The following is a 12079-nucleotide window of genomic DNA, read 5'->3' on the forward strand; positions in this document are numbered from 1 at the left end:
CGAGCCCCAGCCGACCGCGCCCGGTCCTGTCACAGGGAAGCCTGGGGTTCAGGGTTCTTACCTGGGAGGAGTGGCCGCTGGCTCCTGACTGCTAATTCCCGCACAGCCTCCGAGTGCCCGACGCCACCCCCACCTTGGTTCACGCTCAGCTAGGATTTACCTGGGCCTTTCCCTCGAGTGACTGTCCTTTATACACACACACACACACACATATATATATATATATATATTTTTTTTTTAGAGAGGTTTTTGCTATAGGGCGTGTGGGCTCGCCAGACAGAGAGACAGAGAGATAGAAAGCGAGAAATGACCCGCCAGGGGAGATGGCCACGTCGCAATCCCTTCTCCATTCTCCTCTCGGGATCTTGGGCATGCACGCACATGTGCCCGGCGTGAGTTTTAAACCACCGGGTCCAGGATGGGAACTGTGGTTGACTACATGGGAGTCCAGCGACATAGCCGTTACACTAACTGCTGGTCCCTCAAGTGACTGTTCTTAACGTTCCTTCTGCTCTAGATTCTTGGTTGAACCCCACCTTGGCCTTATCCTAACCTGCATTCCCGACCCTGCTCACCTACTATGTGCTCGGTGCTGTCACCTTTGATCATCCTGCTTCATAGTGCTGCACCTGCTCTTCAGGTGGCTCAGTCTCAAAAACATCCTCAGCTCCTCTTGCCATCTACAGCCATTAGAGAGGCTGTCCTGTGAAATGTGAGTGAGTAAGGGAAACTGTATCGTGGTCAAGCTTGGGGAAAGTTCCTTTAGATACAATTTAGGCAGTTATATTTATTTATTTAACACAGTAGGTGCGTTGCTAGATGACAAATATTACCATTGCTACAACATGTCCCACTCCTCTAGGGTTTTAGAAGTCCAGAGTTAAGGTTTGGTGAAACTTTTTGTAGTTACTATTTTAAATGGCCTCATTAGACTTCAACCTTCGAACTGTTATATTTCCCAAGGTGTCATGTCACCAAAATAAAGTTATAAGGACCCCAGCCTCGGGGCCCTCCTGGTTGCTCAGTATTTAGTGGAGCTCAGTAAACATTTGTTAAGAAAACCAAGAACTGTCAAGTATTTGATAGTAATTTAGCATCTCTATGTTCCATATTTCTAGATATGGATCAAAAACTTTCACAGCTGATAGAAGAGCTCACAACTTCAGGAGAACCCCAACTGAATCCTGAGAAAATGAAGGAACTGAAGAAAATTTGCAAGTATGTCTTAAAGCTTAACATTTTGTGATCCCTGGCTGGCCCGGAGAGCATATGACACACCTGAGAGATTGTGGGGCTTCCCCTAGGGTTCAGGCCCACTGCCCACCTACATCTACCTTAGCCTTTCCATTCGATCCGCCAGAGAAAGAGGCACCCGAAGAACTCACGTGGGACATTTTCCCAGAGCCAAGCAGGTCCCAGCTCTGAGGGTGTCAGGTCTGGGGCAGTGGTCCCCGGTGGGTGGTGTGTAATGTGGAGGAGAGCCCATCGGGATCCTGCAGTTGGTACGTCTGTTCATGCCTGTGTATGCGTGTATGGGTATGTGTATTAGGCATGCAGCTTCTGAGTCCTTGAGTATGCATATGCAACTTACAATGCGCTTGTTTTTCATAATTATTGGAAGGTGGAAAGGCGAGAATTAAGTAAGGGATAGGCTAGTTGCTTTTTCTTTAGGACAAGTCCATCCCTGTTTGTCTCCCTCAAGAAAAGCATTGGCTGGGAGCTCTGTTGAGCATCTTTAGTCTGCCAGAGAGCCAGGAAGTGAAACTCCTTCCTCTCAGACTCTGGAAACATGTCCTGCACATCTTGGAAAACCTCCAGACTATTCTGGTTTACAGGGCGCAATAGCCAGGTAGAGGCACAATGAAGAGGGGCTGAAGGAATCCATCCTTAAAGAGCTCGTCAGCCTTTCCCCTTCCGTGTCCTGCAGAGGGATGCTGTGGGGGAAGGGGGGGTGGCTTCCCAGCTAAACAGTATGTTGTGTCTGCAGAGGGCAACACACTTTGTCTGTAGGGGGCAGGATGGTAAATACTTTCAGCCTTACAGGCCGTCAGGTTTTCATTATAACCACCTACCTGTGAAAGCAGCTATAGACAGTGTAAATGAATGGGTGGGCTGTGTTCCAGTGAAACTTACTGACAGGCACTGATATCTGATAATTGTCAACCTCTTAAAAACATAGAAAACATTCTTGGGAACCAGCAGTTAGCATAATGACTATGTCGCTGGATTCCCACGGAGTCGACCACGGTTCGCATCCCAGACCCGGTGGCTTAGAACGCACGCCGGGCGCTTGTGCGTGTGTGCCCAAGATCCCGAGAGGAGAATGGAGGAGAAGGGATTGTGGCGTAACCATCCCCCCTGGGGGGGGTGATTTCTCGCTTTCTGTCTCTCTGTCTCTGTCTTTCTGGGGAGCGCATGCATCCTATAGTGGAAAAACCTCTCAAAAAAAAAAAAAGTAGAAAACATTCTTGGGAACCAGCAGTTAGCATAATGACTATGTCGCTGGATTCCCACGGAGTCGACCACGGTTCGCATCCCAGACCCGGTGGCTTAGAACGCACGCCGGGCGCTTGTGCGTGTGTGCCCAAGATCCCGAGAGGAGAATGGAGGAGAAGGGATTGTGGCGTAACCATCCCCCCTGGGGGGGGTGATTTCTCGCTTTCTGTCTCTCTGTCTCTGTCTTTCTGGGGAGCGCATGCATCCTATAGTGGAAAAACCTCTCAAAAAAAAAAAAAAGTAGAAAACATTCTTGGCTGTGGGCCATACAGGCGTAGGTGGCATGGGGAGCCAGGTGAGTAGATTGTAACTCTGTTCTGGAAGACAGGGAGGATGAAAATTGGAAGATGGCATGTGGCCCCTGCCACATGTGGATCCTGTGTCCTGGCACAGAGACCACTTACTTAATTATCCTTAAAACCTCAGGCGCTTGGGTCAGGCCAACTTGTATCCCCAGGTCTTCGGAGGAACAGCTTAGCCATGCCTATCGCCTGCTCATGACCCAGCTGAACCAGGAGCACGCCGAGATCCGCCTCTCAGCTTTCCAGATTGTGGATGAGCTCTTTGCCAGGTCTCACCAGTTCAGGATGCTGGTCATTTCTGACTTCCAGGAGTTCCTGGAGCTCACGCTGGGCACAGATCATGGGCAGCCCCTGCCACCCCCAAGGGAGGTGGCCCAGAGGCTGAAGCAGGCGGCCATCCAGGCAGTTGAAGGGTGGAATGAGAAGTTTGGAGAGGCATATAAGAAGCTCGCCTTGGGCTACCACTTCTTACGGCACAACAAAAAGGTAGGTGGATCCTGTGCTGTTCTCTCTTGGTGACACGTCACCCTGGCGGAGACGGGAGGAAATGCTCTTACTGGGTCTGAGTACAGGGTCAACACTAGGCGATGTACAGTAGGGGCCTAGATGGTCTTACCTGGGCACCTAGGTTGCTGAGCCAGCTGTGGGCGTGGGATGGGCGGGGCTGAGGGTAACCAGAGGGTCGGGTCTGGGACTCCCCAACAGGGGACGAGCAGATTCAAGATTCAGAGCTGAAACTCATCCCTGTGTGTGGGTGGAGCTGTGCCTGCAGACTTGGTGTCCACGGGTGTAGAAGATACAAGAAGTAAAATTCAGCTTCTCAGATGCAGCCTGTGTCTATGACCTTGGAACTCGGGACTCGGGTTTGTCCAGAACTTTGTGTTTCCACCCAGATCCTGCCATGTGGCTGGTGCTGGGCATGATGAAACCCACTAGGATCTGCTGCTATGGCCTGACCCAACACCATCACTGCCCAGACTCCACTCACCCTCTGCCCCACCTACCGGAGGCTCAGGGCTCACGTGCCAGTGGCCTGGCCCGGCCCTGGAGGCTCTAGACCAGTGGCGTGCCCTCACGCCCCAGTTATGGAGATGTTTTAGGCCCTGGGTCCAGTCAGCAGCCCCTGCTGCTAATTGGAGTAGCACACTGCTCTCTCCCCTGTGTTGCCCTTGGGGCTGGAAGTCTTTACCTTATAAATTAGCAAACGTGCCAGGTTTCCAGGGATTGGAAAGCATAGTTACGTGCATTTCCTTTTGCTTTAAAATGCTGTAGCATTGCCAACCTGTAGAGATCCTGGCTGCACACTGATACTGGTGGGTCTTTTATTAGATCTGTTTTTGACTTTTATTTTCTTCATGTTCTATAAACAATCCTAATCTTTATTTTTTTTAATTATTTGTTTTATTTTATTTATTTATTCATTTATTTTCATTTGACCAGAGAGACATGAGGGTGGGAGGGAGTGAGAAAGCAAGCCACCAGGTCTGGGACTCAAACCATGGTCAGCCATGTGGGAGGGTCCAGCACCTTAACCACCATGCCACCTGCTGGTCCCCCTAATCTTTTTTATTTTTTTCTTTGTTTGGAAAGGTTTTGCTATAGGGCACGTGCACCCGCCAGACAGACAGAGACAGAAAGCGAGAAACCCCCCCCCGGGCAGGGGGGATAGCCATGCCACAATCCCTTCTCCTCCATTCTCCTCTCAGGATCTTGGGCATGAACGCACATGCGCCCAGTGTGAGTTTAAGCCACCGGGTCGGAACTCGAACTGCGGGAGACTACGTGGGAGTCCACCGACGTAGCCATTACGCTAACTGCTGGTCCTGGTCCCCCTAATCTTTATTCTTTATATGTCAGGTGGATTTTCAAGATGTTAATGCTAGGACTCTGGCAGAAAGAAAGAGAGAAGAAGAGAAGCAGAAGCACTTGAATAAAATCTACCAGGAAAGAGCCAAGCAGGCTGAGAAGGAGATGGAAGGCAAGTTCTGGGGTTGCAAGAAGGGCCTTTCCAACACCCTGGGGGCTATCTCTGCCAGCCACTGGGCTTTGTCCAGCCTGCCCGTCTCCCTAGTCCTAGGGCCCCTTCTAGGTCCTAGTTCCCGGCTTCAGGAGATCCAAGTGAACAGACAGGCTAGGTAGGTGGAGATGGATCTGGTTGAGGGCTGAGGGATACCTGGTTCCCACTTACCCTGGAGGATCCTCTATAGGTTTTCTGTGCCTCTCCTTCGCCCTCTGGTGGTCATGTTCACCTATGACCAGCTGTTGGGAGCAGCTTCAGACAGAGGTGAAGAGACCGGAGAGTGCAGATGTGCATCCAGGCAGTGGTCCGAGTTACATGGTCTGGCTGAAGGCCCTCTTGAACGTCCATCTTATGGCCCTCATTTGCTCTTGGCTTTTTCCCAAAAAAAACCCACCGTTTCTTTCCTGGAAGCCAGCTTTTGTGAGAGGCACAAGCGAGATATGAAGAATGCAGGATACCGACCCAGGGGTGCCATGCCACCCACAGAGTGTCTTTTAAGATGGGCTGAGATGGGTCTTCTGCTCAGCCTTCAGGTCTCAGGGGCTCTTCCTGTGCCTGAAATCTTCCTGGAGGCACACTCTGGGCCCAGATGTGGCCCTGCCCAAGGCTACTTCTGGCAAACCCAGGCCTTTGAGAAGCCTACAGTATTTGTGCCCCGGAGACAACAGCAGGCTGCCAGGGGAGAGCGGGTTCAGCCCCAGGGAGATGTGGCATGATGATGGCATCATACAAACATACCTCGTTGTATTGCATTTTGTTTTATTGTTCCTCTTGGGTATTGTGTTTTTTACAAATTATGGCAACTCTGCCTTGAGTCAAAAAAAACTTTCCGACAGCATGGCTCACCTCTTGTGTCTGTGTCACATCTTGGTAATTCTCATAGTACTTCAAACATGTTTGTTATCGTATCTGCCGTGATGATGTATGTTCAGTGAGCTTCAATGTTACCATTATCCAATTGCTTTGGGGCACCATGAAGACCTTAATTGATAAATGTGTGTGTTAGTCAAACCCCTCTATTAACCCCTCATCTTGGACCCTCTCCTTCGGCTTTCCTGAGATGCAACAGTATTTTTAATTTGGCCAACTAATAACCCTAGAGTGGCCCGTAAGTGTTCATGTGAAAGGAAGAGGCAGATGTGTCTTGCTTTAAATCACAACCTAGGAATGGTTAAGTCTAACGAGGGCATTTTGAAGGCCAAGATAAGCCAATAGCCAGGCCTCTTGTACCAGTTAGCTAAGCTGTGAATGCAAGGAAAACATTCCTAAAGGAATCGAAAGTGCTACTCCATCGAACACAATCAGAAAGCAAAACAACCTTACTGCTGAGATGGAGAAGGTTTTTATGGTGTGGAGGGAAGATCAGACTAGTCACAACATTCCCTTAAGTCAAAGCCTAATCCAGAGCAAGACCCTAACCTTCTTCCATTCTGTGAAGCCTGAGAGAGGCAAGGAAGCTGCAGATCAAAGTTTGAAACTTGGGGAGGCTAGTTCATGAGGTTTGAGGAAAGAAGCCATCTCTAACGGAGAAGTGCAAGGTGAAGCAGCAAGTGCTCACATAGAAGCTGCTGCAGGTTATCCAGGGCCCTCGCTAGGAGCACCAAGAAACAGATTGTCAGTGCAGATGGAACAGCTATTAGAAGGTGCCATCTAGGGCTTTGCTAGCTAGAGAGAAGAGCGTGCCTGGCTTCAAAGCTTCAAAGGACAGGCTGTCTCGTTAGGGGCTAATGCAGCTAGTGGTTTTTAAGCTGAGGCCAGCATTCATTAACCATACCAAAAATGCCAAGGTCTTTAAGAATTACACTAAATCTACTCTGCCTGTCTCTATAAATGGGATACCAAAGCTTAGATTCTAACACATCAGTTTACAACATGGTTTACTGGATGTTTTAGGCCCACTGTTACGACCTATTGCTCAGAAGAAAAAAAAGGTTGCCTTCAAAATATTACTGATGATGTTCGTGGCCTCCCAGTAACTCTGATGGAGATGAACAGATTTCTGTTATCTCCATCCCTGCTAACACAACTTTCTTTGCAGCATGTGAATCTAGAGTCATTTCAACTTTCAAATCTTATTATTGAAGAAAAACATTTTGTAAGGCTATAACTGCTCTAGATAGTGCTTCTTCTGATGAATCTAGACAAAGTCAATTAATTGAAAACCTTCTGCAGGGCCAACCCATGGCATAGTGGTTAAGGTGGCCCATCCTGCCGCTTGAATCCCAGAACCACTGCTTGAAAAACAACCTGAGTACATGAGTGTGGATGCCCAAAATGCCAAAAGGTGGGAGAAGTGAAGGAGAAGATTGTGGCATGACCACTCTCCCACCCCCCATCTCTCTCTGGCCACTGCGTGTGTCCTCTGGCAAAATTAAAAGAAAACAAAAACAAAAAAACCTAGAAAGGATTCACCTACTTGATACCATTAAAAACATGATTTGGGGCCAGGCAGTGGTGTGGCTAAGGCAGCTGGATCCCACATGGCTGACTGTGCAGTTTAAGTCCCTGATGCAGCAGCTTGGAAAAAACATGTACTTGCCCAAAATCTTAAGGAGAGAAGGGAGGAGAAGGGACTGTGGGGTGGCCACCCCCTGTAGGTGATGCTTTCTCACTTTTCTTTCTCTCTCCTGTGAGCACACATGACCTACAGAAAAGAAAAAGGTATGATTCATGAGAAGAAATAAAAACATCAAGATTAGCAGGAGTTTGGTGGAGGCCATCAGGTGGCATGGAGTTTAAGGTGCTGGATCCCACATGGCCAGCTGCACGACTCGAGTTCTGAGAGGAGACTGGAAGAGAAGGGATTGCCACCCGCTGGGTGGTGATTTCTCATGTTTTCTCTCACTGTGGGGAGCACATGTGCCATATAACAAAATAAAAACAGGAATTTGGAAGAAATTGATTCTAACCCACATGGATGACTTGAGAGGTTGAAGGCTTTGGTGGAAGAAGTAACTGGAGATGTGGCAGAAAAAACAGGAGCTAGAGTTAGAATTAGAGGGCTGGACTCATGGCCCGGGAGTAAGGGAGCCGGATCCCACATGGCCAACGGAGCGATTTGCATCCCAGACCTGACAATTTGAAAAACACACCAGGCGCGAGTACTCGAGTCCTCCAAATCCCAACAGGTTGGAGAAGCAGAGGAGGAGAAATTACAGTATGACCATGCCTGTTGGGGTTTTTTTCCCTTCCTCACTCTCTGTTTCTGTTTGACAAGTACACGCACCCTCCAGCAGATTAAAAAAAACAAAAAACAGAATTAGAAGCAGAGCCAGAAGACCGACTGAGTTGCTGCAATCTCAGTAAAATTTTAATGGACGAGTGGTTGCTTCTTATGGATGAGCAAGGAAAGTAGTTTCTTGAGGTGGAGTCTGTTCCTGGTAAAGATGCTGTAAACATTGTTGAAATGACAAAGGATTTAGAAAATATTACATAAGCTTAGTTGATAAAGCAGCAGCAGGATTTGGAAAGACTGACTCCAGTTTGGAAAGTTCTGCCCTCGATAAAATGCTGTCAGACAGCATCACGTGCTATAGACAAAGCTTTCGTGCAAAGAAGAGTCTACTGATATGGCAGACTTCATTGTTCCCTTATTTTAAGAATGGGCACAACTGGGACCGGCGGTGTGGTGGGTTAAGGCGCTGGACACTCCCATGTGGCTGACCAGGGTTCAAGTCCTGAATCTGGTGGCTTGCTTTCTCACTTCCTCTCTCTCTCTCTCTCACTCTCACCCTCTATCTCTCTCTGGTCAAATTAAAAAATTAATGAATGAATAAATAAAATAAAAAATAAATAATTATTTTTTAAAAAAAAGAATGGGCACAACCTCAGCCGACAGCCACCACCACCCTGTGCAATCAGAAGCCATCAACACTGAGGCAAGACCCTAGACCCTCCACCAGGAAGGCTATTAGAACTCATAGAAGGCTTAGATGATCATGAGTATTTTCTATTCAAAGCAGTAAATTATTTTTAAAATAAAATCGGTGTATTGTTTTAAGAGAGAATGCTATTGCTACCTAATAGACTACACTGTAGCATAAACATAACTTGTGTGCACTGAGAAACCCAAAACCTCGTGACTCCCTTCATTGCAAATTCACTTTATCGTGCTGTTCACTTGATTGTGGTGGTCTAGAACCACGATATCTCTGCAGTATCTCTAGGTTTGCCTGCTGCCCCAGGAAGGAGGTGTAGCCTCACACTGACCACTCGCTGTCCAGAAGTTTCTCGTGCGGTGGCACGAACGTGGCCTCCCGTGAGCTGCCGGCACAGCACAGTGCTGCCTGAGGTCATTACTCAGCAGCGTTGGAGAGATTGACCTCCCAGACCCAGCCGCTGAGCTGGGTGGTTTATCAAGCAGTTAAGCTGCTGTGATACACGCACCCGGGCGGTGGGCAGCAGCATGCCTGGTGCTGCAAAGGGATTTCCTTGGGGAGCAGGCCTTGGGCAGTTTTGAGTGAAGTGACGCTTTTTTTTTTATGACACAGTAAGCAAGTGTCTCAATTTTTTGGCAGAAATGTCTGAAGAAATTGAATCCTGCTTAACAGAAGTGGAGAACTGCTTTAGGCTGCTGGTGCCATTTGATTTTGGCCCGAGCGTGGAGGCCGAATTCCTTGACATGGCTCCTGGCAAGTCCAGTGAGGGTGTTCCTTGCTCCTCAAGCCCAGGCTGGCCAGCCCATCACCAGTCTGGCTTGCCTGAGCCTCAGGACGAGGAACAGCCATGCTGCAGCAGGGACCTCCCTACCTCGGCACAGTACCCAGGAGCTGCCAGAGGTGGGGCGTCGCCACCTCAGACGGCTGTGGAGAGCTCCTCAGAAGACGAGGACGAGGACAGCAACCAGGAGGAGTTTGTGCGGAGACATGGCCTGGGTTCACACAAGTACACGCTGGATGTGGAGCTCTCCTCAGGTACCTGCCGCCTGGGGTGCTGCTCAGTGCCCCACTGCCCTGAGTCTGGGCGGCTGGTCGGGCCACTCCGCCAGGGTCTCCCACCCCTCCAGTGCCATCCCACCCAGGGTGTCCCAAGGCCAAACAGCCTTGGATCTCCAATGGCCTCCTTGGGAAGGGCTGGGTTGGGGTACCATCAAATTTTTCCTTCTCTTTGGGCCTTTGTACTGGGACACACGTCATGGCCATGGGGACACCTCTGAGAGCTCACATACTTCACTGCTATCCCATGGTGGCCCCAACCCCATCGATTGATCCCCAAGGTCTATGTAAAGTGCTAGAAGGAGGGGTGTTGAGACCTCCTTGTAGCTCATGGTAGGAACCAGGCCTGATGCTCTGAGTGACTGGGGAGTCCTGGGGCAGTATGCAGGTCTCTTACGGTCCCATGCAGCATCAGGGATCAGGCATCCTCTACCCTTGCCTGAGAGGAAAATGTGGCCAAGGAATGGTTTCTTGCTCTGTTCATGATGGCTGGGATGGCAACAAAGCCACATTTGGCCCTGGCACTTTGTGGGGTGCAGAGATGGGGTTTCTGTCACCTTCGGCTCCAGCTTCCTCACATGTACACCTATTCCCCACATGGGATGGGGGGTTGCTGGGGACTCTGGAGGTATGTAGCAGCTTGGGATTGCTATTTTTGGGAACTTTTTCCTTTGAAGGCAAGTGCAGTGGGCATTCCTCCACCAGGGACAGGTGGGCTTCCGAGCTGCAGAGATCTTGGGCCACGACAGGCAGCTAGCCCTGAGAGCTGTTATAGTGCCTCAGGTGGCCCTGGAGGGCCTGTGAGGCATGAGAAACCTTCAAGGCAGGCACACCGGAAAGCCACAGCAGTGTTCATGCTTGGCCCCTCCCCAGACACCTCTGCAGTGCAGAGGACATGCAAGAGAGCAGTGCCCGTCAGGAAAGGTCCACGTGGGCGGGGAGCAGCCTGGTGACGGGCAGCTGCTGAGGACACTGCGCAGGGCCTCTGTCCTGAGGGCAGAGGAGAAGGCCATGTTGTGGAGGTCATTTGTGGTCTTCCTCTCAGGGTGGCGAGGGGTGATCCCAGCTGTGGTGATTGAGTCACAGGAGTCGTAGCCACAGGTGGGGGGAGGCTTTGGTGTTAATCCAGAATCATTAAACAGTAAATTTCCATCGTGGTTTCAGGTTTGGGTCCACTGTTGACAGTGCCCAGAGTCGGGGATAATGGCCTCTGCTGCACAGTCTGACCTGGGGACTGGAAGGTGTAGGCTGGCATCCTTCTGGTGACCCCTTGTGCTTTGTTCCAGATGCCCTGAAAGTGCAGGAGAACGAGGACAACCTGGCCATCGTCCACGCAGTCCGCGATGCACTCAAGCTTGTCCGGAATAAGTACCTACCAGCCGTGTGCTCCTGGGTCCAGGTAAGGCCCGGAAGCTGGCCTTGACCTTTAGGCATGCACACATGGGGGGGGCATATTCCCCCCCAGCCCTGCCCTGAGGCCAGGAGCCGGGGCAGGGTGAGAGTGTAGAAGGTATGGAGCCTGTCAGGTGTGGGGGACAGGCTGATATTTCCTCCCTGGGAGGGCTCTGTCTTTTACCCAGGGTCCTTGTCTTCTATGTATTATAGGCCGTGCCATATGCCTGAATGGCCCAGTGGGCTCCTTGGGGCCTACGTGAGATTTTTGTGATCTGTCCGTTGTCTTGCAGCGGTTCACCCGCACAGGGACCCACGGTGGACACCTGAAGCATGCCATCGATCTGAAGGTGAAACTAGAGCTTGCTCTGAAGAAATACAAGGAGCTTGACCTGGAGCCTGAAGGAGGTCACAGGGTGAGTCCCAGCAGTCTGAGCTCAGCTGCTCTGAGCAAGGAGGGATCCCAGGGGCTTTAGAAAGTTTCTGGTTACTTCCTCACTCATAGCAGACGAGAACTAGAGACCCTGGGCTGGGCTCTGTCCTCAGTGGGGGGCTGTGAAAGGGGTGGGGGAGATGGGAGAGGCCATGGGTGGAGGTGGGTTCTGGTTCTAGGGGCCTGGTAGTTCCTAGCTGCATCCTGACCCCACGGAGCCTCCAGAGGACCTGCCACGCCAGCGAGGGCTTCTGTGAGCGCAGGATCACCACCAAGGTGGACCTGATGCGCCAGGCTGTCAGGGGGTGTCCAGTCGTCCTGAGTTGTAGCTGAGGGTACCAAGCACTGAGCACCACACTGGGAAAGGCACCTCTAGGGTCCCATAGAATCAGACAGTGCCCCTCCGAGGGTGGTGGCTAGTGAAGTAGGCAGGGCTTCTGGGAAGCCACCAGCAGGTAAAGCATCCTGTTCCAGCAGGGATTGGCGTCAGCCAGGGCGAAAA

The 12079-nt window shown here is 50.6% G+C and overlaps 1 protein-coding gene across 4 annotated transcripts in view; it reads left to right on the top strand.

Annotated features, from left to right (window-relative positions):
- Nucleotides 1-12079, top strand: part of UVSSA (UV stimulated scaffold protein A) — a 58430-nt gene that overhangs the window by 310 nt on the left and 46041 nt on the right. For 3 of the 4 annotated variants that reach the window (XM_006152882.2, XM_014589491.2, XM_014589493.2), the window contains exons 2-8: nucleotides 518-712; nucleotides 1119-1218; nucleotides 2954-3284; nucleotides 4656-4776; nucleotides 9336-9731; nucleotides 11039-11151; nucleotides 11438-11560. In XM_006152882.2, coding sequence (XP_006152944.1) covers nucleotides 1121-1218; nucleotides 2954-3284; nucleotides 4656-4776; nucleotides 9336-9731; nucleotides 11039-11151; nucleotides 11438-11560 — 1182 coding nt within the window. In that variant the 5' untranslated portion in view covers nucleotides 518-712; nucleotides 1119-1120. The remainder of the gene's footprint in view (nucleotides 1-517; nucleotides 713-1118; nucleotides 1219-2953; nucleotides 3285-4655; nucleotides 4777-9335; nucleotides 9732-11038; nucleotides 11152-11437; nucleotides 11561-12079) is intronic. The other variant, XM_014589492.2, reaches the window with a different exon arrangement.

The sequence above is a fragment of the Tupaia chinensis genome, unplaced genomic scaffold, assembly GCF_000334495.1.
Source record: "Tupaia chinensis unplaced genomic scaffold, TupChi_1.0 Scaffold000360_1, whole genome shotgun sequence".
In the NCBI taxonomy this organism is placed as follows: Eukaryota; Metazoa; Chordata; class Mammalia; order Scandentia; family Tupaiidae; genus Tupaia; species Tupaia belangeri.